The sequence below is a fragment of the Amia ocellicauda genome, chromosome 7, assembly GCF_036373705.1.
Source record: "Amia ocellicauda isolate fAmiCal2 chromosome 7, fAmiCal2.hap1, whole genome shotgun sequence".
Classification (NCBI taxonomy): domain Eukaryota; kingdom Metazoa; phylum Chordata; class Actinopteri; order Amiiformes; family Amiidae; genus Amia; species Amia ocellicauda.
In genome coordinates, this window is record NC_089856.1 from 41471121 (window position 1) to 41498738 (window position 27618).

General features: G+C 41.5%; 1 protein-coding gene across 1 annotated transcript in view; it reads left to right on the forward strand.

Annotated features, from left to right (window-relative positions):
• egfem1 (EGF-like and EMI domain containing 1) overlaps positions 1 to 25758 on the forward strand; it is a 63389-nt gene extending 37631 nt beyond the window's left edge. Inside the window, exons 6-38 of the mRNA XM_066709685.1 lie at positions 1481 to 1603; positions 2963 to 3088; positions 3437 to 3559; positions 4723 to 4845; positions 5192 to 5329; positions 5777 to 5899; positions 6003 to 6125; positions 6278 to 6454; positions 7132 to 7263; positions 8372 to 8500; positions 8865 to 8993; positions 9576 to 9710; positions 9827 to 9961; positions 11155 to 11280; positions 12146 to 12277; positions 12602 to 12730; positions 13172 to 13303; positions 13768 to 13896; positions 16483 to 16611; positions 17021 to 17149; positions 17492 to 17620; positions 18260 to 18388; positions 18792 to 18920; positions 19433 to 19561; positions 19843 to 19974; positions 20094 to 20222; positions 20355 to 20483; positions 21358 to 21486; positions 21596 to 21724; positions 22691 to 22819; positions 23192 to 23320; positions 23579 to 23707; positions 24003 to 25758. Of these exons, the coding sequence (XP_066565782.1) occupies positions 1481 to 1603; positions 2963 to 3088; positions 3437 to 3559; positions 4723 to 4845; positions 5192 to 5329; positions 5777 to 5899; positions 6003 to 6125; positions 6278 to 6454; positions 7132 to 7263; positions 8372 to 8500; positions 8865 to 8993; positions 9576 to 9710; positions 9827 to 9961; positions 11155 to 11280; positions 12146 to 12277; positions 12602 to 12730; positions 13172 to 13303; positions 13768 to 13896; positions 16483 to 16611; positions 17021 to 17149; positions 17492 to 17620; positions 18260 to 18388; positions 18792 to 18920; positions 19433 to 19561; positions 19843 to 19974; positions 20094 to 20222; positions 20355 to 20483; positions 21358 to 21486; positions 21596 to 21724; positions 22691 to 22819; positions 23192 to 23320; positions 23579 to 23707; positions 24003 to 24085 (4256 nt within the window). The 3' untranslated portion in view covers positions 24086 to 25758. The remainder of the gene's footprint in view (positions 1 to 1480; positions 1604 to 2962; positions 3089 to 3436; positions 3560 to 4722; positions 4846 to 5191; positions 5330 to 5776; positions 5900 to 6002; positions 6126 to 6277; positions 6455 to 7131; positions 7264 to 8371; positions 8501 to 8864; positions 8994 to 9575; positions 9711 to 9826; positions 9962 to 11154; positions 11281 to 12145; positions 12278 to 12601; positions 12731 to 13171; positions 13304 to 13767; positions 13897 to 16482; positions 16612 to 17020; positions 17150 to 17491; positions 17621 to 18259; positions 18389 to 18791; positions 18921 to 19432; positions 19562 to 19842; positions 19975 to 20093; positions 20223 to 20354; positions 20484 to 21357; positions 21487 to 21595; positions 21725 to 22690; positions 22820 to 23191; positions 23321 to 23578; positions 23708 to 24002) is intronic.
• The last annotated feature ends 1860 nt before the right edge of the window (positions 25759 to 27618 follow it).

Consider the following 27618-nt stretch of genomic DNA (forward strand, 5'->3'; position numbering starts at 1 on the left):
AGGAAACTTGTCTCTTCAGCAATAAAATTTCCTGGCAACTGAGCCGTGGTGTGAAGTGGAAAGCTAAGTCATCTGTTTTTCTCGCAGTGAGGCCGTGTTGCTTTTTTTGTTTCCTTTAATGAGAAATTCCTATGCAATATGAAGATTGTACGGATCTATGTTTCAGAGCTATAATTAGAGGACAGTACAGTTTTCATACATGTATTTCCTTTCTCAAAAGAAGCAACAACAAAAACACAGGAACATATCAGGCACAAATGTCCGATACCTCACTGCTGTAGCGAGATTTCCAGATCATACCAGTGACCCCCTGTTCTGTACCGACTCTCAATTTCTGAAAAGCATTTACGGTCTAACAACATCTCCTCCTTCATTTGCAACGTTTTGTTAATTGCGCATTTGCGGAGGACATTCCCAAGTGCATAGGATCTGGAGGGGGGGGGTTTCTTCAAACTAAATTCCCTAAGACCAGTTGGTGCTGAGATTGCAGTATTACAGGACACTGAGGATACACTAGGAAAACAGGCGTGAGCAGATTTGTTTAGCATGTGTGAGACATATTTTCATTATCCTTAGAGGAATATTAGGATATTCTGTCTCTGAAACATACATCAGCCCCCTGGAGACGACCAACATCCAAGCAGAGAGAATCCACATCAATCTAAATGGAAGCTGAAAAGAAAACGTTCCTGGCTGCTGGGTAATTTGTGAATGACCAACAGAGATCATTTAAATATAGTTATTAGGGCTGTAGGACCTTTTTTCGATTTTCTTAGTGAACACTAAGTGTGTTTTTTAATGTTTTTTTTATTACTTTCCCCACAATCAAACTCCTCTGCGTTAAATTGTTAGCCAAAGGGGATTCATTTTGCTCAGTAAACGGGCATTTAGGTGCAAATATTAGTGCTTTGCCCCTAATAGCTGCCTTAATCGTGTTTGAACAGAGTTCTCACAGGAGCAATAACTGTCACATTGTCAAACACTTACTGCGAACTGGCGTTAAGCTTCCAGACACACCGATTTCCTTTTATCTCAAAGGAAACTAAGAATCGCGTCATAGCAAGGAAATGTCTTACAGAGATGAAAAAAAAACAAATGAAGACGTAGTGCCTGGGGTTTTAATGTTTAAATGTCACGTAATAGATGGCAGACACACAAGTATGTTGTTAATTAATTCCTTTCTTTTTTCTCTTCATGGGAAGCATTCAAAAAACAGACCTGCCTGTCCTGTAATTTCCATAATTGGTTAAGGTTGTACTTCTACTAAAGTCTGAGGTTAGAGGATATTTTTAAAAAATTATTTTAATGCCACATGAATGGATTTGCAAACTTGGCCTCGCATGGGATCAATGTACAGGATCTGACACCAGGATGCGTTATCAGCATAGCATAGAGAAATTATGTATTAATTAAACATTTGCCATAGGATGAAAGGCAGAAAAATGGACATTGTATTCAATGTATGGGCTTTCTATTCCAGATGTCAACGAGTGTGACGTTCTGAATGGAGGCTGCCAGCAGACCTGTGTGAACACCCAAGGGTCCTTCTTCTGCGAATGTAGCGAAGGCTTCCGCCTGCATTCCGACGGGCGCACGTGCATTAGTAAGTCACGCTGAACCTGACAGCTTCTTCAATTGACAGATTTTAGGAAGTACTGGAGCTCAGGAGTAATGGATTTCTGTAGAGCAACAGAGTTTGAAAGGTTTCCCCAAAAAGGGATATATTCCATCTAAATATATGAAGTTTATGAAGACCTTTTACTGAACTTTGTACTGGCTAACTTTAGCTGTGGGTAGTGAGGAGAAAAAATGGCTTCTGGTAAACCATTTCTAGTCCTTAGGAACATGGAAACAAACAACCAGAACTGGGGTCTGGATGCAGGTGTATCTAGAGCCAGATAAGGCCCAGGCACATTGCTCACATCCAGGAATGTGCTTCATGAAAGAGCTGGGGCTTGTATCCTGCATTTTAAATCCAAAGCCTTCCTTCCTTCTAATTTATTGTTCTTTTTAAAAACACGATAAATAAAACAGGGGCAATTAAACAGTCAGTACCTCCACACCTGGACAAACGAGTCGCCGATCTGCACAGCTGAAAGTCGAAACGATCTCTGTTTAGCGTCTCTACTTCTTCGGCAAATGGGTTTTCCTAAATGAACAAACATGCGTCCTGTAGCTGTTCGATGATAGATGTCACGTCTGCTGGAAGTATTAAAGAACCTTACCCTGAGTCTTGAAATTCAAATGGTTTTTTCCCTCCACTGACAGCAAATATGAAATTGATGGCGAAATGTTTGGGGGGACACAAAGAAATGCAAGTCACTAATCGGGAGTCTGTTTATCTCATCACCACACAGAAGCCCTTTTCCATTTCTCAGTGCTTTACAGCTGCACTGTTTCACCAGGTATCTCTTTAGGGCACCCCATAGGACTGGTCCTGACTTCCTATATCAACACCACCATAAATCAGTTGGGATAACAAGAATGGAAAGGCTATTAGGCTTGGAACTCTGGAGGCATCCTTTTAAAGAATTAAGCATTTTACATAATCTCCAAAATGATGGGGCTCTCTTTATGACTTTACTAAGTTGCAAATGACAAGTGGATGGAACGGTTTTTAATGTCCTTAAACACTAGAGATTTCCTACAGGAGGTTTTCCTTGACTCCGTTCTTATTTCCTCAAGCCGCATTTCAGCACCGATCAGATTGATTAGTATCCTGGAGCTGTCGTTAAGCATTAATTAACTGCCTTTACCGCAGCCTAGCACTGCTTAATACAATGGCCCTGCTGTGTATGGAAACAAATTGTTTTGTAATACCTGTCCGCTTGCATTTTCCAATCCATGTGGTATGTACCGCTGTATGCCTTTTTCTGCCAGTCAAAATTGGTCAGCTATGTCACTAGACTGTAAATATTACGTACGTACATTTATATTGTTTTATCGTGTATTGTTTTTCTAGCTGTGAACTCCTGTGCAATGAAAAATGGCGGTTGTGAGCACAAGTGTGTGGAGTTAGGAGACGACCATTACAAATGTGAGTGTCCACCCAACTACCGGCTCAAAAGAGATGGGAAACACTGTGAATGTAAGTATACAGAGAATTGAAAACTGACTTATACTATTACAGTCCTTGGAGAAATACAAATTATTACCTACACATTATGTAGTGTAAAGGAAATTAAAATTACATGAAAACTGAAATATATGTGTAATGTATGGGGCTGGATCACAGATAGAAACCACGGAGGTGAGACTGCCTGAGCCCAAGTAAGTGATAAACTGGTGATACCAAAATACATTTTCTCTGAGGGCAGGGGATATGTACACTCCCCAAACCCCAGGGGATACATAACACTGAAACAGGTGCATATAAACAATGATCTCTTTTCGCTCTTCAATTCAATCTATATTTTATATTTTTCATTTTGTGCAGTAAAGGACCCTTGCTCTGTCAGGAATGGGGGCTGTGCACATATCTGTACCAGTGAAGCCGGGCTGGCTGAGTGCGATTGCAGGCCTGGATACAAACTCTCCGCAGACAGGAAGGGCTGTGAAGGTGAGAGACTGATAGTGCAAGACTGTCAACCCCTTTCCTTTAAGGAAATCAGTATTTTCTCACATGAGACAAAAACTCAGTTTCAATAAAACTACACTTCAACATATTACATAATAATATAAGAATCATCAGATAAAGCAAACTCCTCTCGTTCACCCAATTTGAGTGTATTTTGATACATAACTGCTCTTCAAATACTGTTTCATGGTCATATCCTGAACTGCTACATATGAAACAGTTTATTTTCTATGGCTATTATTTCCCAGTATAACTGTGCAACAATAAATGTGGTAATCAGCATGTGGTTGTCTTTGTTCTTGGTGATATAAGTCACAATTTGCAGCTTGTGTGTATTTGCTTATGTTTTGGGGGCTTGAATTGTAGGATTCTCCACAGTTGTGGGTGGCATGTCCTCTGTGACCCTCTGGGAGGATAATAACCTAAAAAACATTACAATGTTCATGAATGAGGGAAAGCTGTCATGCTAGTTTGGAAGCCAGTAACTTAATGATTCAAGAATCACATCCAGTCTATTTTTGAATGATCCCAAGATGCTGGCTTCAATAACATGGCTCCCACAACTCGCATGTCTGAAGAAGTGTCTCCTGTTTTCTCTTCTGTATGCCTTTAGACTCAGCTTTCACTTGTGTCCCTGGGGTCCTTGTATCATTGTTTATCTTGAAGAGATCCTGTGCTTTGACACACTCACTACCTTTAGGGATTTTGAATACCTGAATCAAGTTTCCATGTAATCTCCTCTGTTCCTTGAAAAAAAAGAAAAATTGCATTCATCTGTATACAGCATTCCCTTCAGACATGGAATTAATCTGGCTGCTCTCCACTGACCTGTCTCTAGAGCAGTGTGGTGACCACAGATTAACACTGTTTCACAAGCATAGGAGCCGCTTTTCAAAGTAGTGCAAGGTTCAAATGTTCCTGTTATTTTTATTTAACTGTATTGTATTTACAGATATGCAGCCATTGTGGTTAAATTCACTTAACACTTAACTGTTAATGATTTTGTTTTCCTTACTGGGAAAGTCCCGTACTCGTAAAGTTAGGCAAAACCATCAGTAAAGAGAGAGAGAAACACGTTGTAACACTATTTGTAACACTGATCGAGAAAATATTTAAATCTCTTATCCATTAAACTTTTCTTGCAGATGTTGATGAGTGTAATTCCCCTGTGGCTAAGTGTGCCCATCGCTGCGTCAACATCCTGGGCTCCTTCAGCTGTGTCTGTAACCCTGGGTTTGAGCTGGGAGCGGATGGCAAACAATGCTACCGTGAGTGTGGAGAGATATAAATGTAGCTCATAAAGTAAATGCATTAACCCCTGTTAGCATAGTGGCTGTTTGTTACCAAAATGCACTTCATAAAGACTACTATTGCATAATAAATACATGATACCATTTTTACCTCTAAAGTAAGTGGTGCCAATCCTAAAATCTGAATTGATATTGTATTTTACTTTAGTAATAGTAATGAATGAATGAAGACTTCTGCATACAGGTCCTCAGACATCACAAAGGAGGCGATTAGAGATTTAATTCAAGTACGCTCTGGATTAGCCATCAGAACTAGAGGGGTTCATCTGAATGACTGCATTTCTAATTCCGCTCTCACCCACAGGTATTGAAATGGAGATCGTCAACAGCTGTGAGAAGAACAATGGCGGCTGCTCTCATCACTGCGAGCACACAACCAATGGGCCGCTCTGTTCCTGTAATCAAGGATACCAATTAGATGAGGACAGGCAGAGCTGCATCGGTATACACATTTATTCTATGTAAAGTAAAGTTTAAGAACATTTATGAAATGATTTACTGAAAATGACTGTTGCAGATGAAGGGGGTGAATAGTTTCAGCTGCAATTGTATACTTTAGAACTGACCTGAACAATCATTCATTCTCTGCAGGCATTCTTCAGACTAAACAAACTATCTTTGTAGGCATTGACCGATATGATAAATGCACAAAAAAGTCTATTCTTCCGAGTGTCTTTACAGGTTAGTGCCCCATAAAACGGAGATATAAAAAGTAATGTTCTTCTCAAATGTGTATTCAGGCTCTGGGAAATGGACTAGGCCAAAGAAAAGGATCCAGACCTTTCTGCACAACACCTACAGTTAATGGGGCTGTTCAGTTAACACAGACACTGTCGTGCAACATTATAGGTCTTTATAAATTATGCCAGTGTGTTCTCCCGCTTCTCAGACAGCGACGAGTGTGAGAGCGGGGAGGCCTGTTGCAGCCAGTTCTGTAAAAACTACCCAGGAGGCTACGAGTGCAGTTGTAAGGCCGGGTACAGTATAAATCTCGACGGCTGCGAGTGCGATGGTAAGGGAATTACGTTACTTCTCTTATTATTGTCATCATGTCTGATCTCTAAATTCACCATGTCTTGGATATGGAAATATCATCCGTGGTCCTGTGCTTTCAGACGTGGACGAGTGTTTGTCTGACAGTTCTGGCTGTGACCACGTCTGTACCAACACCCTGGGATCCTTCGAGTGCTCCTGTCAGGGGGGCTACCGACTGGACTTTGACCGGAGGACGTGCATCCGTAAGTGTCATCGTTAAGTTGGGTTGCATGGCCCATGTTTAATGTTCAAAAGGACAAGGAACACTGCCTGAGAACTCCGGGTTTGCTTTGAACCTGGCAAAAATGGTGAGTAAAACCTGTCACTGTGTTTAACCATGGCCGCCTCTCTCCAGCGTTGTACGATGACGACCTAGAGGACGAAGAGGAAGAGCTGGAGGTGGTGCGTCTGCCCGACCTGCTGTTCCGCCGCCCCCCCCAGCTCCTGCACTACACGGCCGCCCTGCACCCTGCCTATGACTATGAGGAGGACCAGGATGTCAGAGGAGAACTGTCTCTCATCAGCAAAATCGGTACATGGAGGAGGGGAAGAGTCGTCCCTTCACACCGGGTGTCTCAAAGCCAGTTCATAAGAGGGCAGCAGTATCTTTTGAATTTTGTTCCCATCCATTTATCTTTTCAATGGCCTGATTACCTAATTAACTTCATAGTTCTCCAAAGGGTGTAAAGTCTTATATAGGCAGTGCCCCTTCAATCAAAATAATATTTTAAGACTAGAGCTGGACTAACGCTAATCTGGGCCTGTGCAGCCAGCCCAATATATTGTAATGGATAAAATAATCAGATTAATGAAGTAACTGAGAGCTTCAGCCAGAGTGAAATCACGAATGCACTGTGGTCCTTCAGGAGCACCAGTCCAGTAATAATGATTGAATTTGACTAATTTGACTGAGGAACTAGGCCATAGTATATAGCTTTCACAACAGCGAGCTACCTGTTGGCGCTTGTCAGAGCATCTCTAGGGATTGAATTGTATATTTAACCAGGACACGGACTCTTAGGTGCATTTTAAAAGTATATTTCAGTCTTCCTACTGTAAAATTCTGATTTTGCTTCTTAATATTAATGAGTGAAATTGCAGAGACATTCCTGATTAATTTCTTGTTTTTCTTGAAATCAAATTGAATGTGGTGATATCTCCAGAAGGGCCAACGTGTTTTAAACCCAGCTTCTTCTGGATGTGTTTCAGTGTGTCTCGATGACACATTCGGGGACGACTGCAGTCTGAGCTGCGAGGACTGTGCCAACGGGGGCTTGTGCCGCGCGGAGAGGGACGGGTGCGACTGTGCGGCCGGGTGGACAGGACTCATCTGTAATGAGAGTAAGAGCGTGAAGCACATGTGTCCGTCTGAGTCCTGTTTACAGGGTGTGATTTAACCTGGTGTGATGAAACACTCACGAAATGAGAAAAAACAATTACTGAGAAACACAGTTCTTTTTAACAGGTGCCACCACTATAGGCACTCTCTCTAAACAGGCCTACAACCTATGAAATGCAACAGAATCTTCCCCTACGGTTATTAATGACTGTTTCGGTCTGTGAGTCCCTCCCCTGCTCAGTTGTACCATGTCAATATTTCAGCTGGACACAGTAGTCATTGTCAAACCAGATGTTAGATGATATTTTGAAACAGTAATATGGAACTGTCCATATTACATAAACCACATTTTACAAGGCTGACTATAACCCGATTCCTACAGCTAGTCATTTCTTTTAGCCGCGGTCTTAATACTTTGGTGTACAGCTGAAGACTTCCTGTCATGTATATGATTAAAAATCAGCCATCGCTTGAGGGACGGCTGAGCTTGACTGACACAACAAAGACTTAAAAGCACTTGAATTGTATCACATCCATTCTTGTGTCTTAGAGCTATGAGTTTTTTTTCAATAAAAACATTTTGAAGGACAAAAAAATAAATATGAAAGAAAGCATATTACTCACAACAAGAGCAGTGGAGCCTCTACTGAATTTAAATAAATATACAGTTCCATATTGTAGACTTCTTATAGAGTCCATTTGCCCTGGGCTTTCCTAAATTACTTTCAGATTATTGCCTGTGTGAACACAGTCAAATCATATGTATAAGATATCCGAATATTGTTTTTCAGCTTTGGCATTCGGGAGCCGACAAAATACTTTTTTTTTTGCAAAGTCGCTAAGAGTATGGTTATGATAGATAAATACATAACATTTCCAGGTATAAAAAAACATTTTAAAACTAAAGATTTTTAAGAATTCAAAATGAATTAACTGCAGGTTTATTTCAGAATAAACTGAAAGCAATAAAATCTATACCAATTTCAACTCACTTGTCCTCAGGGCCTAAGCATGCTCCCTGTAATTAAGTCTTGTATTGTTATTGAGTTTCTGCACAAAGACACTGTAAGAAACCCAACATCTTGCTCACAGCTTTCTTTTCATCCACAGCATGTCCTCAGGGAACCTTTGGGAATGGCTGCAACGGAATCTGTAAGTGCCAGAACGGAGGGTCTTGTCACTCCGTAACTGGAAAGTGCCGCTGTCCCCCTGGAATCAACGGAGAGTTCTGCGAGGATGGTACGGACTTTATTATTAATTATTATTATTATATGAACAAATCTTTGACACAGAATTCTAATTCTTCTCTTGGGGACCCATGTTATATGTTTTTCCTCCATACTGGTGATTGAGATTTTATTAAACTGCATAGCTGCAGTCTAAAATTTAGCACTAACGTCCACTGATGATTAATTCTACGGTTTCCCATTAGAAAAAAAGTTTCACTCATGTTTCACTTTGAGTAATGTTTCATTCATTCGAGAACGACTGAAGACAACAACTTTCTGTACTTCTAAAAATGTACTTCTAAAATATGCTGCCTCGATTTTGACTGAAACTACAATAAATGTGTTTCTCATTTTGTCTTAACCACTTCTTTTAGGCTGCACTAAGGGTTTCTTTGGAAGACACTGTAACAGGAAGTGTAACTGCCCTAACAATGGCTACTGCCATAGGCTGTACGGGGCCTGTCTGTGTGACCCCGGACTTTATGGACGCTTCTGCCATTTACGTAAGTGGCCATTAATGTTACAAATATTTGTAAAATATTATAGCAGTTCATAGAAGTGTTATATAATAGCATGGGACAAATAATAATAGGAATTATAGCCACAATGATAGTTAATCCTATAGCATACGCTTTTATCCTCAGTGATTTCAGAGATCGGGGTGAACTATGCATCCATGATGGTGCATTTTGAGTCACTTATCACACCTAAACCCAGATTAGACTAATCTTCTACCCACTTCCCCCTGGGGTTATAATTAGCCTAATTAGAAGCCCAGTACTTGATGGAGGGTTTCCATTTGGTAGAAAGAAGATGTATCCTTCAAGTGCAGGGTTTGTAATTTAAGATTTGAGTTGGCTGGATTTGATTTAATTAGGACCTGGTTGACATATAGATTGACTGAGGATATACAGAGGGGGTCAGTAATTTATTCAGGGCAACACAGGTGCCAGTGAAAAAGCAGGTATATCCTGGAAGGCCTTAACCATAACCTCTGGATGACCTAGCTTACGTGTTCATAAAAGAAACACCTCTATTTCACAACCTGTAAGAAGGTGAACTGAGTATTGTGTTCTGGCCAACAGCATGTCCCAAATGGGCGCATGGAGCTGGCTGCTCAGAAGAGTGCGACTGTGTGGTGGACAACTCCCTGGGATGCGACGCCAGGAACGGCACGTGCGAATGCAGGCCTGGCTTTCAGGGAGAAAAGTGCCAGAAAGGTACTGTCTTTAGTTGGGATTTCTCTTACCAATGCTTTCCCCCCTGGAAAAGAGTAAAGCTACATCACTGGTTGAACTCCTTTGTTACCATATTGATTTCAATCATGTTTCTACAGAATGCGAGACCGGATTCTACGGAGCGGGTTGTAAACTGAGGTGTAACTGTGCCATCGGTGTGCCCTGTGACCATCAGACCGGGCGGTGTGAACAAAAGTGCCCTCCTGGGTTTCGTGGGGAGAGGTGCCACCTGGGTAAGTATCTGGGAACAGTGCGCCGAACGAGATTACAGTCACAGTGCAGATCTGAAGGTTATCTGTGGGGCGTTTACACTATTCTATTGCAAGTGCACAAAAAGCCATGCATTATTCCATGCTGATATAATTGGATTAAGTACAAAATATAAATATATGGATAAAAGTCTCCCTTTACTGTACAATACTGTAGTATTGCATGTTATGGTGGTTCCCAGTATCCACAGCATTTAAAGATTATTCCTGGTTTCTCGGTCTGCTTGCTATTGGAAAATTGCATCCACTCAAGCTTTAGGGACTTTGAACCCGGGAGGGCTTGAGTTATTAAATAATGTTTTACTGTTCTGTTTTTGCTATACTACAATTTCCCCAAAGTAGATCAAAGAAAGCTTTAGGGGTTTGGCCTTAATGCTTTGGCCAGATCCCTTTTTTTGGATTCAGTTTTAAAGCAAACAAAACATATATCTTTGTTTTTGTTTTTTGTTTCATTTCTCTGGGAGACTGAGATATAAAGCGGTAAAGGCGTCTGCCTATTAAAAGATAAGCCTTTCTCTTATGCTTTTCAGATACAGATCATATTAAAGTTTTTCACTTAAAGAGTGAAGTGCATTTTCTGTTGCATATTTATAGACACAGTACAGGTTACTATAAAAACACAGCACCTCTTTAAGAGCAATCGAATGAGGTTTTGTTTGGTGTACAATGGTGTTTTCCTCAGTTAGCTATGTAAACAAGACTGTAATTGTTAGAAATCCACACACAGCTTAATTAACCAGGAATGACAAAAGACATCCCTTGTCATGCAGCATGTCTGATCAAATAATGTTTTAAGGTGAGGAGAACATAACTGTTCCTGAAGCAGCAAGCCTTTAAAGCTTCTGATATGAAGTGCGGCTTTTAAATGTAAGCCACTCAACCCAGGGCTACTCAATCTGAAGGCTTTGTTGCCCACAGTCTTTCAGGATAATACATATATTTGCATGCTAACCTTTGCACTTAAAAGCACTTCTCTAGAAAGATTTCTGCCAGAAACTAAACTAAGGAGCTAAGTCAAAAGATCAGTGGCACTGAAATACTGTTGTTGTTGCCTGTATGTCAACATGTAAAGTACTAAGCCAATAGCACTCCACAATGTGTCCTATTGTCTGTTTAATATTTCTGCCATGTCTAAACTGCCTCTGTCATTCCCAAAGCTTGTGACCCAGGACAGTTTGGTGTGAACTGCCAACAGGCCTGTGACTGTGGGGGGGCACAGTGTGACTCCAGGACGGGCCAGTGCCTCTGTCCTGCTGGAAAAACGGGCGCAGCCTGTGAGACAGGTGAGAAAGAACCAAGCTTCACACCTTCGTTTAGCCAAGAGACTATGTGGAAAAATGTAATATCCACTGAATCCTTACTGCTTAAGTTGAAGTAATCTTGCACATCTTCAGTTGTTTTAATGTACAGCTTCTTCAGGGCCCTCAGAGAAATCACTCCAGGGTACCATTTCTATGGTGGAGATATACGGTGTCATCTTCCTCCTGACACAGTCACAAGAGCAGAGGAGACATTGTCTACCAGATGTCTTTGCTCCCAACATCTGCCAGGACGTTAATGTCGTGCCAATAGCCACAGTTCTCAAATGGAGAAATACGATGCATCTGAAAGCCAGAGGTTTAGGAAGAAAAATGCCATTGTCTTATTCTTCAGAGTGGGTTATTGACAGCATTCTTAATTTTCTTCTACTCATAAAATAAATAAATAAAGGATGATGACAGTCTGAACATACCCATTGACAGGTAATACATATACAGTTATTGTTGGCACGAAACACTACACCCACATTCTTCCAGGATAACCTCCGTTGGAAGTTTGACTTTTTCCATATTTGTAAGAAAGGGAGACAGTTCTCTGGATGCAAAGTTGAGTTGGGAAACCGTAAGCGACATCATTTGTACTACATGGGCTTCTGTATATGAGTTGCTTGCCAGATGACTTAGGGATCACAGCATGTGCAGGGATATGTGCAAATGTGTTTGCAAGGTCCTGATAAACATCTTTTATGTTTAGAACATCTGTGTAAAGCCATCGTAAGCCTTAGAAGGTTCCATGAACTTAAAACCACAGCCAACTGTCCCTGCATTAGTTTTCTTGGCTATTTGCAGTGCAGTGTAAGCATAACTGTTGTCAACTCTCTTTCTGCAGACTGCCCTGAAGGTCTCTGGGGTATTAACTGCCAGTTCCTGTGTGGAAGTTGTGAAAACGAAGCTACTTGTAACAAAGAAACAGGCAACTGTGACTGCCCCCCTGGGTTCAGCGGGAAATCCTGTGAAAATGGTGAGGATCGGTGAAGCGCTGCCTAAAAATGGTTTAAGTAGGTGCAGTAGACATTGATCTGTAAAAATAGGTTTATCACCCAAACAAACGATACCTGCCGTCGCAAAAGTGATACAACTTTCAAATCGGCCCCGAATAAATACCCAGTGCAGGATTCTGATATTGGAGAGATTTTATTCTGCATTCTCAAAACACTGCATTCTCAAAACACTTCTTTATTGGTTTTTACTTTTTGTTTCAACTTAAATAATGATTGGCAGGCTAAGAAAACACATCACATGCTATTGTTTACTTGCGTTACGTGCGTGCGTTCCTGTTCCTCAGCGTGTCCCAGTGGGTATTACGGGTCTGGCTGCCTGCTGCTCTGTAGCTGCGATAATGATGCCAAGTGTGATGCTGGGACTGGGCAGTGCGAATGCCCCCCAGGCTGGACTGGACGGGACTGCAAAAGACGTGAGTTGGAGTGGAAATGCTGATTTTAAAACCGTAACTGCAAAGCTAATAAAACAATGGAACAATGGATTTCTATTTAAAACTTGGGGCGTCAACAAATTCGTAACCTTTGAAATAGAGCTGTCACACAAAATTAGCAACTCTTTAGCTGCATTATGGCGTGCCTTTATCGTACAGAACACACCTACACAGCTATAGAAACAGCCTGTTTAACAAGTGACAACTTTACGCAGAGGAAGTTGAAGCCGAGGTCACATGAGGTCAGAATGATGGCTTACACACTCAATGGTCCACACCTCACCTTCAATTGTTACATCTATGTTTGTTTGTCTTTTTAACCTATTTAACCTATTTATAACTCTTCAGTATCAAGCCACAGTGAGAACTTTGTGTGTGTTAATGAAGGCAGGAGTCGAGAGTTAATGCCGTGCTTTGTTTCAGCCTGCGAACCGGGGTACTGGGGCCGGCACTGCTCCAGCAAGTGCGAGTGTGAGGACAGGGATCTGAGCTGCGACCCGGTCACCGGACACTGCCTGTGCGAGGCTGGTTACACGGGAGAGCGCTGTCAGCACGGTGAGGCGTGTCCAGCTTCATTCAGGCGTGTGGAGTCATGCCTGATTCACGTAACAACAATTGGAGAAAAACTAAAACTGGGAGATCTCTTCCGATATCTTTTGAAATGCCTTTCAGAGCAAAACAGAATGATTCCCATAGACAGGCTGAGTGATGTTGGGAGAAATGTGTGATGATGTGGGCCTGCAGGTGTATGCATGTCTCTCTCAAGATGTGGAGCCATGCTCGAGTTTTTTTTCATGGAATACTTCCTTCGATCTACATCCCACGCATTCTCTCAAGTGGCAGCCGGTTAAATCACTGCTGGAAACATTTACGGTTAAAGGCTACCACCAGGAGGCCTTCTGTGGAATTGCATGTTGTGAAAAGCTGTCCAGATCAACCGCAGACCAGCATAACCCAGATCTTCAAACATGTGCTGCCTCTGCGTGTATTATAACGTTCCCTGATGCATGTTCTTCCAGAGTGCCCCACGGGTAGCTACGGTCCTGGCTGTAAACTCAGCTGTCGGTGCGAGAACGGAGCCGCCTGTGACCATGTGAGCGGGGCCTGCACGTGCGCCGCCGGCTGGGCTGGCACCTTCTGTGAGAGACGTAAGTCACCGTCTTGTTCCTAGTGGCCCGGAGACAGGAGGGGGCAATGGACGTGTAGTATTCTAATCTCAATGAAACTCAATCCCAACACGTTCAAAATACTGCTGGTATCTGTTTTTTTCAGTCAAAAGTAAAAGAGACATGGCGAGATGTGGATGTGTCGTCCCGTCCACAAACGATTCCCCTGTCCTGGGCTGGAGGGATTTCTTCAGACACCCTTATTTAGAAGTCAGAGAGACTAATAAGTAGTGTAGGGATTTACCAATTGTGTTCTGCCTGTGTGGCTTTTAAGTATCTTGTATTTGCAAGATCTGGAAATAATCTGCCATCCCTTCCCACCAGTGGATTTCTTTAGGAGTCTGGCACATCATATGTTTCGGCCACTGGCACCTTGGCATGCTGGGAGTTTTATATAACAACCAGCAATTTAGTCTGGGAACCCACAAGAGCTGTAAAAGTGGTCTAAGATCTGTCGCAGCGTTTAGGCAGAGAAACTCAAAACAACTTCGAAATGTTTGAGAGCCTTACGGTCTGTGCGTCCCAGCGCTGGGCGTGAGCTTTGAATTGACTTTGCAAACCGGGGAAGACTATATCTGTGCGCTTTCATTTAAGGGGAAGAGATGTGGTTGCTGAAATGTGGAAGAGCGACGCAGATTACTTCTGCAGATGCTCAATTGTTATTTTCAGCAAAAATAAATAAGTATGAAAAATGTAGACTCATCAAGTAATACTTATAGTGCCTTATAAAGATATCAGCCAGCAGTACTCTTTGGCTGATATAGAACATAGTAGGACAGGAATACATGTTTTATTGTTTAAACTGGGTTTCTCAATTTTGTATTGAAATTGAATCATTCCTTTGTAATGCTTTCATCTTAAATGCCCCTTTTTATATTCTAGTGAGGTTTTAAATATACTGTTTTAATTGATATTGATTTTCCAAACAGACTTCATAATGGCTGATTTTGTCAGTCAATGATTTTTGCAGTTAATGCAAATTATCAGTTAATGAACTTTACTTACTGAATGTACTGTACAATTATTCAAGTGCTCCCTCTTGTGGTTAACAATGTTAAAACACTCATAAAAGACACAGGTTACCCAGTTCTGCTATGACGAAGTATTTTTAAAACTCAGTATTTTATAACATTTGTATAGATCTATGTTTATATAGATAACAGAATGGTATGCAGATTTGTGAAATTAAAAGATCATTTAATTTTTTTATTGGATGCTTTCTCTTTAATAAGACTAATGCCAAATACCTGGAAGTGTTAGTTAAATATTATTTCATAGATTTAAAGAAACCTATGCAGACACTGATAAAAACAGTAATTTTTGAAATGTCTTAGTGAGTGAATCATAACAAGGATGTGAATAGATTCATGTACTGACTGGCTCTCTAAACATGATAAAATCCATGGATTTCATTAACTTCCAAGGCAAATATTCAAACTGAACATTTTTTCAAGGCCAGTGAGCATTGACCTTTGTTGAAGTCAGATGCCAGAAATCGCAAATGGATTTTAACACACAAATGCAGGTGACTAAGTTACCACAGACACCATTCCTTCAATCATCAAAAGTAGAGCAGCAAAAACATTGACCCTAGATGTGCCGTGGGGGGTAAAACCCATTCCCAGTTACTTGCTGCACAGACAGACAATTTGGCATTTTTAAGATCACCAGGAGGCACAGAAGAACAACGAGGATTGCAGTTTTTGCACAGATGTTTCCTGCTGTCTTTAATGCTGCCCCGACTCCACAGCTGGATACATTACAGCATAGTTGTCGGACGCCCTTTAATGAAAAACCAACGTCCAGCTGGCCACTTTAACTGCAAAGCCACAACGGAGCCAGTGCAGATGGTACGAGAGCTGTGAAAAAGCCACAACTACATCCCCAAAGCAACCAAACAAGCCCCGAAGTATGCAGATGACTGCAAATGTTTGACATTAGGGCAATTGGAACAAGGTGTCTGAGAGCGAGGGGAAGAGATACTCACTTACAATGATGCCAGCTTCAGACATGTACTCTCACAGAGCACAATACGGCATGGAGAGGGGTTTGTCAGGAGTCTAGTCGTGTCTTCCAAAAAGGCATTTGTACTTCTGGTGTGTTAGTAGAATCTTTTTAAACGGTCCAAATAGATTGTGCCTACAATCATATCAAAAACCCTTCGATATTAAAAGCTAATCTGTTTGCTTTTAAATACCTTCTCTAATAGGCATCACATTAAACGTTTGCCCAGTAATGTGGTTTGTTTGTGGTGCTTTTTCGAACCTGGACATTAGCACTGAAGCATCCCAGCAGGTGTTCAATTTACTAGCGTTTATTCCTCTTCTGAAGAGGGGAGCGCCGTGGACTCTTAGCTTTGATGTGCCACTGACTCTGTGCAGATGTGGTATATGAGATCGCTTAATTACTGCTGATGCATCTTAAATGAACTGGAAAGCAGAGCGCAATTCCGTTTACGTTTTATTGTTTTTTGTCGTAGGTGGTAGACATACTAAACGTCTTTTTAATTTTGTTTGCAAGCATACTGTCACAGGCTTGATCTAAGGGATGTTTTATTGTGCTTTGCAGCGTGCCCGGATGGCTTTTACGGCCTTGACTGTCGCCAGATGTGCAACTGCAGAAACGGTGCCCAGTGTGACCACATCACAGGAGCCTGCCACTGCCCTCCTGGCTGGGTGGGAACCAAATGTAACCAGGGTAAAGATTTCACATCATTAGCATGCAGGCTGCTTGAGGAGAGCTCGTCCTTTTATGGATCCTTCCTGAAATATGTTGCAAACGTGTTCATAATAATCGTCTGTAATTATACACTGCAAGTCTTTTGGTCCGGGGACAAACCCTTCTGGCATGCATTATTAAATTGGAGGAACTCTAGGATAAATATATCCACGTGTTTATGAAGATATATTCTAGGGGGTGACCAGGAAAATGCTTTTTTTCAAATTAGGGATGCAGAGTTTTCCCACAATCCTTTCAGACGGGCTTAAAAAATAAATTGGTCAGCAACAATATTCTTCCTTACAACAACTACGTGTAAAGTATTGCGACCATATCTCACCCCTGTAGTGTCACGTTAACGTATCGGACTGTTTCCCTGTCGTCTCAGCTTGTCCAGGAGACCAGTATGGTGAAAATTGTAGTAAAATCTGCAGCTGCCACAATGGAGCCAAGTGTGACCACATCGGCGGTCAGTGTTACTGTTCTGCAGGGTGGACAGGAAGTACTTGCCAGGAGGGTAAGTAGGGCAGAATCCTAACGCACCATAATGTGGTATGAACTTTTGTGAAGTTTGTAGAAGTTGGTTTTCCCGCCAGTGAAATGTTAGCGCTATGATTTAAGGTTTTCCATTACTTTAGCATTATCTACAGCAGTAGTAGTGATTGCAAAACCTTTGGCTCTTGTCGCTCATTATCAAACTGCGCCTTTCCTTCCATAAAAAAAAATAATAATAATAATGTTAACAATTATAAAGGAGTCCCAAAACATACACAGCCTAGTCCCCCTTCAGTGAGATGTTTAGTGAGTTTGTAATACAGACAGTTTGTGTGTGTTTGTGTAACGCTGTGTCTCTCTTCAGCCTGCCCTGCTGGCCTCTTCGGTGCGGACTGTGTGCAGCACTGTCTCTGCAGGAACGGAGGCTCGTGCGATCCAATTACAGGCCAGTGCTTGTGTCCCCAGGGATGGATGGGTGTTGCCTGTGAATTGGGTCAGTCTGCTATTTCTACTGCTATTTCAAACGTGTGTAGGCCTGTTTCTACATGCTATGTCTTGTCATTCTCTTACTGCTCCTAGCAGTTCTCAGAATAAATTATTTTAATGTCCATGGAAAACGAACAAAGATAGAACATGGACACTGGTGGAAAATGTTGCAGATAGTACAATTAAAATCATACCCATAATGCACGGCACATGCTGAAAAGTGTTCTACCAGGTACTGCAGTTCACCTGTGATTTATGTTATAGTGCTGTATGTGTACTGTATTTCATCTATAAGTTTAATAATGGTAATGGTTTACTGTACTGGAGTTGTAATTTAAATAATTGCTCTATAATGTAATGCATTTATTTGCGATTTAGTAACCAGTCTTTATAGTTTCCTCAGATTAGCTTAATTCAGCTGCTTTCACGTGTAAGTTTATGGTATGGCTGAGGTGCCTTTTGTAGTGATGTTGTGTAATACTTTGCAGATTAGTCTTTAAGCACCAAGAAACATGGGAGCCGCCTTGGAGAAAGACATCCGCTGACAGCCTTCGAAAACAAAACACATCCTCACTTTGTCTGTCTGTAAACTTCCCCCCCCCCCCCGAGCGTTTGATCTTATTTGTTCCTTTGTCTCCATTGTCAGAGTGTGAAAATGGGAAGTTTGGGGCAGGATGCACGCAGACCTGCAGATGTCTGAACGCCGGGACCTGCGACAGGCACTCTGGAAAATGCATCTGTCGCCCCGGCTGGACCGGCGATCTGTGTGAAACGGGTAAAAATAACGGACGTCTGCATTCTTGGCACATTGTAGGGTGACAGTGGGAAAAGGGTCCGGAGAAAACTAAAACACAAACAACGTCTGAGCAGAGACAGCCCGAACCAATGATGTGAGCTCTGCAGCTGGATTCACACAGAAATCAGGGTGCATATGTGAACGTGAACATGATTCTAGACTTAAATTAATTTCGCTACGGTTTATATGGGGAAGAACAGATATGACATTAAACTGCTGTCCAACAGGAGTAATATTTGCTTCCCCATAAACGAGGATACTTATTTTCTAGATGTCAATAAAGGAATGGTCCCTCTCAACAACAGTTCATTTGGCAGAACAGTGGCACCTGTCCAATCTCACACAGTAACTAAAGCCTGACGTGTTGACTGCTGTGTTGCAGCCTGTGCCGAGGGCTACCATGGACTGCAGTGTGAGGAGAGATGTGACTGTGACCATGGCTCCTCCTGCCACCACATCACAGGCCTCTGTCACTGTCACCCGGGCTGGAGAGGAAGCAGGTGTGACAAATGTGAGTCCTCCCCCCACACGTGTCGGACACACACAGACATGCTGAGGAATTTGAATGTAGATTTGAGTGACTAACGACGTTCCTTCCGGAGGAGTGGTTTAGAACACCTGTGTAACTATGATAAGACAATGCAAACATCCTAATTGAAGCTAAGAGGTTAATATATAGATAGATTTGTACCGTGCCGTTCTATTGCCTTTTCTTATTTCTCAGCCCACAATAAAATGATTGTAAGATATAATGGTACTATATGCAATGTAGCAGATTCTTACAAAGCAAAAACCTATTTGATCAAATGAATGCAGCCAGTAAAAGTATTTGTATCTGGGAAAGAAGAATGAAAAATATATTTCTGATTCATTTATTTTTGTTTTTATTTGTAATGGATTTACACATTTGTTAAATCATGGAAATGAGGTCATACCAAGGAATTGCTCTGTGACAAGACATTGTAAAGATGTGTAAATGTGTTTTATTAAAAGATTGTCCCTTACTCTTGGGTTTTCCTTCAGCCTGTCTCCCTGGGTACTTTGGCGATGGCTGTGCCCAGCGATGCCAGTGCCCAGCTGGCATCTCCTGTAACCACGTGACCGGCGAGTGCGGCTGCCCGGCGGGGTTCACAGGAAATGGCTGCGAAGAAAGTAGGAACATGCCATTTGGCTCTGTTTCGCTTTGCTTGCTTGCTCTGATCATTGTTAGCGATGAAACTGCCAAGACAAACATGGTCATTCTGGCCTCTCGCAAAAGCCTAATCATTCAGTATGCAGACTCACATAATATAATTACTGTACTTATTCAGTCCAGACTCATTTTCCTTATATTTACCTCACTTTGCTGAATAACTTAAGCAAATATTTTATTTTTTGGTTTTAGCTTTAGTTTTTCACAGCGTTGTTTTTCTTCTTTCACCTTCTCTTTTCAGCATGTCCCTCCGGCACATACGGTCAGGACTGTAATCAGCCGTGCCACTGCTCAGGCAGCAACGAGCAATGCCACCCGGCCACAGGGAAATGTACCTGCCTACCTGGGTATCATGGAAACGGCTGCGAGCTCAGTAAGAGTTACCTTCTATCCCAGAGGACATCGTTTGTCAGCTTGAGTCAGATTTAGAGGTTAATCACTTATTTTTCTAAAGGAAGAATCCGATTGTCTGACTGAACTCTTTCCTGCCAGGGTGTGAAGAGGGCACCTACGGCCCATACTGCAGAGAGAGCTGTGAGTGTCAGAACGGGGGGCGCTGTGACACGATGACCGGCACCTGTCAGTGTCCTCCGGGCTTTCTGGGGGCCGACTGCAGCATTCGTAAGTCCTCCAGCGCTCTAATGAGAGCTTTCTATGTCCCGACTCATTCGCTCCCCGTTATCATAGATAAAGCATGTAAATACATAACGTGCTCACTATCCGTTATTACTAAAGATGGTGTCTTTTTTCCAGGCTGCCCAGAGAGTCGCTATGGGAAGGACTGTGCCCTGCTCTGCTCCTGTGGTGAGGGAGGACAGTGCCACCCTGTGACAGGAAGGTGTATGTGCCCGCCTGGCAAGACAGGGCAGTCTTGCCAACATGGTACGGCATTGTTTCTGTCATCGTGAGCGAAAGCCTTTACTTGTGTTCAGTGAATAGTGCGTCACGGAAGGTTATTATTGTATATGTATATGTATAAAATATTCCCAACAAGCAGTGCTTAGGTTATAATAGCATACAATCCTGCATATGCAATAGTAGGGTGGTATAAATCAACTCTTTGAAGGAAACTGCATTTTTCAGAAGCACTAGAACTAACACTATATTGTTAATCATGAAGTTAAATGATAGTTCCAGTGCAGGCTGAGACACGTATTTCCACACTAAAGCTTCTAGAATTCTTCCTTAGCATGTTTCTGGCATGTAATGGTATCAGAACTGTGGAGAACTGTGTCCTTCATGGATGTAGTTCATGCTTCAAGTTGACAATGTTGCAATTGGCTGTTGTTACCTCTTGCACGTTGGTGCGTTTGGCAAAGAAGCAAATAAAATAGCAATCAAAAATGATTTCTTTACTCTTTCAGATTCAGAATGTAAACGATCAAAGCAATCACGGTTATTAGTTTACTGCTGTGCCAAAACTAAACAATTCTGGCATCACATTAAACCACCTAATGAGCTAATGCTTAAAAAAAAGAAAAGCGTCTCTTTATTTATATATAAGTACAGACGTAAGTATTTAGGGTAGCAATACGTAAACCGTACATGAATAAATTAATCGTATGCAACAAGATTAAGCACAATGCTGTTAAGTATAATAAATATGGATTAAACAGCAGAGCATTGTCATTGCAGCCCGGAGACCACCCATTCATCCGAGCTGATATATTCTAGGGAATTATCTTAACCTTGTCAATATTTAATCTCCTATTTCAGTTGTCATCTTGTTCATTGAGTTCTGTTGCCCTCTCCGCAGCCTGCCCTCGAGGTCGGTTTGGACTGAACTGCCAGGAGAGATGCTCCTGTCAAAATGGCGCCACGTGCAACCCAGGGGATGGGAGCTGCACGTGTGGACTGGGATGGACTGGGCAGTACTGTGAGAGGGGTACTTTCACTGTTTTCCCTTTTCAGAATCAGAAATCATGTGTGCTTCAAGCAAGGCAGAGATGCACATGCCATTAGACTGATTAAATGTTTGCATGGGTTTGTTTCAGAGTGTGCTGGGGGTACATATGGCGCGAACTGTGAGCTGGACTGCCCGTGTCAGAATAACGGCACCTGTGACAGATTCACCGGCTGCTGTCGATGCTCGGAGGGTTTCTATGGACACTCCTGTGAACACAGTGAGGACACGTCTGTGCTTTGATTGTATTCTTATGTCATCTCCTGGCTGTGTAGCAGTATTAAACAAATCACTCCCTCTGTTACTTCTAAACATGATTGATATAACATTTCCGGTTAAATGGATTAAAAAACAAATCCACATACCTGTAGACATCCCACTATATGACGGTTCTTCTGAGGTCTCTCTTTGCCTGTAAAAATAAAATGCATAATAATTGTATTTAAATATCTGTATGTATATGTATCTAAAGATTAACCAGATAAATGTTGTTTAAAACACAACCTCATTTTCCCTTGAGTATTGATATACAGACACATTTAGACGCATTCTTTATTAACAGCGTGTTAACACCAAGCAGTGTTATTAAGATGCTTTGTTTGGTTTTGTGTTTTAACGAGGATCATTAAAAGGCGAAACTGATGTTTATGTAACAATTACGTCACCTCCTATGTAGGCAGCCATATTTGAAAATCACAGAAACATGTGAAAGCCTCCTACAGTTCCCATAATGCTTTGCTCACTCCTGGCGTAACCCCTAAACTGCCCAACTCTTAAAAGCATGAATTTAAACGATAAAATATACCTCACCCACTATATATATATATATATATATATATATATATATATATAATAATAAAATTACAGGTAGGCATCATATCCTTTTTGCATACATTACACTGTTGCAAAAGGCTGAGACATGTTATTGCAAAGCCCTTTATCTGAATGTTATCCAAAGTGATTATAAAGATTAGGGGGACCAGATGGTTCAGAAATGCCGCTATAGCTACGAATTACTGCTTTGATTCCCAGGATCCTCAGACCCTGCATTGGGTCCACAGAGAAGCCAACGCAAGCCCAGCTTGGGTACTGCGATTATTACATCAGTGGGGTGGCATATGCATGGATGAACAAACTATAAATGACCTCATTGCCATGTCTAATTTGTATCGGTGTTTTCCTTTAGGATGCCCCTCTGGGTTTTATGGCCTGTACTGTGCCCGCCCCTGCGACTGCAGGAACGGCCACCAGTGTGACCCGGTGACCGGACAGTGTCTGTGCCCGGCTGGCTTTCACGGCTCCCAGTGCCAGAAAGGTAAGGGCTAGTTTTCAATAATGACTTCAGTCTATTTTACACTGCAGCCAATCAGATGTCCAGATTGAACGGATACGGCGCGATGGTATCGCGTATGGTATTATTTCAGCAGGCCAAGATATTTCATTACAGGTATTTAAACTAGTAGGCAATGCTTATTTGATCCCCAAAAAAATTCTGGTGCATTTTCTTGTATGTGTACATGTCATTCTCGTTGCCATAGTTTTCTCCACTACATAAAGTGCCAGATTAAGGCCTAATTATCTAAATTCAGCCAAATCACAACCATAGTCTGCAGCCAAACCAATAATGTCTGATGGCAGTGCCCTGTTTTGGAGACTGATGCCTGCTGTGCCCTGTGTGTGTGTGCAGTGTGCGGGGTGGGCAGCTATGGTGAGGGGTGCCAGCAACATTGCGACTGTGCCGGAGCGGGACCCTGCCACCCCGTCACCGGGAAATGCCTCTGTCCGCCGGGTAGAACCGGAGACAGGTGTGATAAAGGTAAGGCAATTATTATTATTATTATTATTATTATTATTATTATTATTATTATTATTATTATTATTATGTAATTTCCTCTTCAGTATTCAGACTCTCTATCAACACCCCTGTCATATTCATACTAAAATGTGATTGGTTAAGCCACTGAAGATTAAAACCAGCCATTTCAGTGCGAAGGATCTCTTATTATATCCATTATTTATATTTATATATATAAGTTGTTCACTTCACTGCCACAATGCCCGGCTCTTTCTCCAGAGTGTCGAAGTAATCGCTACGGACCTGGATGCCTGCTGACCTGCCAATGTACCAATCAGGGGCACTGCAACTCTCGCAACGGAAACTGCATCTGTGCCTTCGGCTGGATGGGGCCAGCTTGCTCGGATGGTAAGCTTCCCAGCGCCACGGCACACGTTGCCCGCCCGACAGGACAGACAAGGCTCCTGTTCTAAGTCAATCCAGGCGGTGTTTTGAGGGATCGGCAAGGCAGTCCAAAGCAATTTCTCCAGCTGGCCCAACACTCACTTCCAGACAGTTATTTTAATTGGGTAGCATTTGGGAGTCTGGTACGAGCCGGCCTTAGTTTCCCAAAGCCCAGCTTCCAGAAGATACTCTTGCCGCTGGTGGTAAACCAGAAACATTTGGGCTTCGTTTTAATGATATATTTTTCCTGCTTTCCTAGGGGGACCCCCAGAACCCACTGCTAACCACAAACACACCCAGCTGCAAGGAAATCAGCCATCGGGGCCTTTTTCCAAATCCTAGTGTTACGAAGCCGTGCACATTTAGAAATCCAACGAGAGACACCGCGGCCGCGCTGAAGGACGGGTGCGAATTCTCTCGAGCACGTACAGTACCGAGCAGGTGATCCCAAACATCACAATCCACCACCAGGAGTACAAAGAGAGAGAGGGTGGTCCTGGTTAATGATTTGCACATTTGTACATTACGGTGTATGTATTATAGTCCTGTGGTTTCAGTGAGCTGTGAGAGGAGGTGTAACTGTGTCTGTGTGCTGATGCCCGTTGCATTTTTCAGCAACAATTACCGGGAAGGTGAATGAAAGTGTCTGCGGCAAATCAAACAGACGCCCGTTATAGCACATTTTTACAAGCTTTGAGCCAACTTAAAAGGAAGAGACACATGTGGCACACTATCAGCAATCACCGAGTCTTATCAGCGTGTGTTACTAGAACCAAAGCACAAGAAGGGTTGTATCGTCGAAGTATACAAACTTTACAATGTCACACAAACCGTCATATATAAGCGAGTTCAATCCAGTTTTTGTGTGTAACTCCTGATTTCACACATCGTAATGAAGTACTGTAAGACTGAACTGATTTGTGGTTTTATTTATATAACAATATATATTTTTAATCTTCAACCTGTCAATTATAAGTATTGTAGGGGAGTATAATTGTAAGGTAGGTGCAATGTTTGTATCTGACATATCAGCTCAGAGTAAAGTAAAGTGAGTAGCATCATATTTAAAGCAGCCAGGAAAATGCTGTGATTTTAGGTGTTTGTTTCATTTGATTGATTTAATTTGAAATGATACTGCATTGTCCATCTGACCCAGGACTGAGCCATACAACACAGATTGAAATGATCTTTCTACGTCTTGTATGCATTCTAATTAGGAATAGTTGCTTTCATTTTGTCTGTGTTTGAAAGCTTGCTTATAAGTTTTCTGTATTTTGTAAATATTTTAGGTATTGCAATTGCCGTCACCGAAAAGTACAGCTTTGATGTCGTGGGCCATTTCTGTTTGGAACCGTCTGTCTTTCTGTTATAATGCGCCTTGAATTATTTGAACAGGACTGTAGAATCAAAGTTAGTGAATCATGTCTTCATCGTATTTGCTCTGGGTGTACGCGGCAGAGGTGTGGTTTTATGGAAGTCCATATTGCATAAGTTGTTAAACTTTTAATTCGGTGAATGTATTCTGATGTCATTTGTCGACAGCCTGTAAACACAAATGTCTCCGTGAGATCTCCTGCATTTCCCAGACTTAAACACATCATAGTGGCAGTTATTGTATGCTGCGTAATTCAAAAACTTTCCATTACTTTTCTGTTTAATTTCCTCTGTCACAAGACATTTCAGTCTTGGACAATTCTCCCAAACAATACGGTTGTTTTTGAGTCCAATAAGAAAGTGAAACATAATAATGCATGTACCGTTTGAAAGACAGCATCTCCTTTTACCCCAAAAGTCTTTTTTTCTTTTCTTGGGTTCCTATTTTAAAACTTTATTTTCGATTTTTTTAAAGGATTTGGGTTTCATATGTTCAAAATAATCTCAGGTCTTTTGTCAGAATGGTACCTTGAAAACTATACTGTAATCTCAATCACAAATGTACACAAGCTGACATTGGTGCTATTATGTTTGGTTGTTTTATAAAGACAAATTGTGATAATAAAATATAAATGCATAAAGTGTAATTATTATTATTTATAATGATGATGATGATGATGATATATTTAATGTGTAATGCATGTGCCTATGCATAGTTAACACAAAACACACATCTATTCAATTAGAATATTTATAATGCACATTTATAGAGCAATAACACTGATATTGCAATAATGTAAATAGTAGAAATATAATTAAATAAGTATACAGCTGGGGGGGAATTGGGAAAACCTCAGAAGATACAAGACAACACTCATCGTGAAGAAATATCCCAATCCAAAACATCTTAAAAATAATACTAAAGGGTGCATTGTATATCTAGTGGATGGCATAAAGACCACCTATGATATACCTATGAATAAACTATTGTTTTCTAGGTACAATAACAATGTGGATGCAGTTTGTGGAGCCCAGGTTGGTATATTATGTCTATAAATGACGTACGGCGTCTACAGGGCGTCTGCGTTACTGTTTTCAGTGCCCGGGCCTCCGAGGGCTGTGAGAGTGGCAGTGTTTGCACACAGGAACACCGGAAAGTACAGCGATCATGATGGATTGAAGCTGCACACATTCGCCTTGTATTGTGACAAGCAACAGATGTTCTTCAATAACGTTTCTCACAGAAAACCTTCATCCCTGGACAAGACACACCTGTTTCCAGTCAAAACAGGCCAAAGAGACTCACACTGATAGCTTCTGGTGGTCAGTCTGCTTTTGTTGTGTGCCAATTAATAATACTCAGTCTGGTACTTCTACTGATTGTAGCTGAAGCCTTTAAACCTGCCAAATAGTACATAAACGAGGGCCGCAGCAAAGACTTGCCTTGTTTCTTAGTGTGCGTCTAGTAATAGAGGGAAGGTTACAGAGAGGAAGTAGGAAATGGGTAATGAAATAAGTCATTAGAGGGATATATCTGATTTGGGAGCTTTTCTCTCGCTCTCTCTCTCTCTCTCTCCGTAATTAGCCATTTATTTCCAACAGAGCATTTCTATCATCTCAGTGTCGTAACTCAGGGAGATATTTTTGTAGCCTTAATCGTGATCTTGCAGCAGCCGTGGCGTTTGAACTAGACACAGGCACAGCGTGGAGATAAAGAGGAGGGAGCGGGAATTGTAACGGTCTTGCACGAGTTGGCTGCTTGTTGCCTAGAAAAATAAATCTCTATCAGATTCGGCAGTTAGATGCATATCTGTCAACTCTCCCACAATCCTGAGATGGAAACCGATTGGAAGGGTGTAGCGGCACGCTTTCCCCCACAACCTCTGGTTATAGAGGTTTTATAGCTTTAATAAGGAGTTTCATTCCATCTTTGGAATTGATATGCTCATACTGTACTTAATAATCATAATAATAAGCAGCAATCTAATACAGTTTATACATTTTGATGAAATACTTTGTAACAAACATGAAAACAAAACTAAACACATTTATAGCCATTTATAAATGATTCTTATAATAATATCACCTACAGTGGCAACTTACTACTAGTAAGTTATTTGAAGTAGTTATAGTTTTTGTTTTAAATTTGGCTATACTCATTGTCATTCCAGTTTTAGCCACCAGATGGCACCCAATGCAGAGGGGTTGAAATTGAAGGCCCTGTTTTCATAGGATAAGAACTACTAATGTTATGTTCATATTTTTATTATACAAGTCACAGTCTAGTTAGAGTGTAAGTCTAATATTACTTACAATTGTATCTTAAAATCAAGAATTCTAGAATACATAATTGAAAGTAATATTCAGAGTATATCTCTTTGAGCTCCTTTACTAATAGATTCTGTTTTGTTTAATTTTCCAAATCCTTTAGATTTAAGTGGAAATGGTTATATTTTTCCATTGTATACCAAAAGAGTAAAGAGAGTTTAGACTTCAGCCGA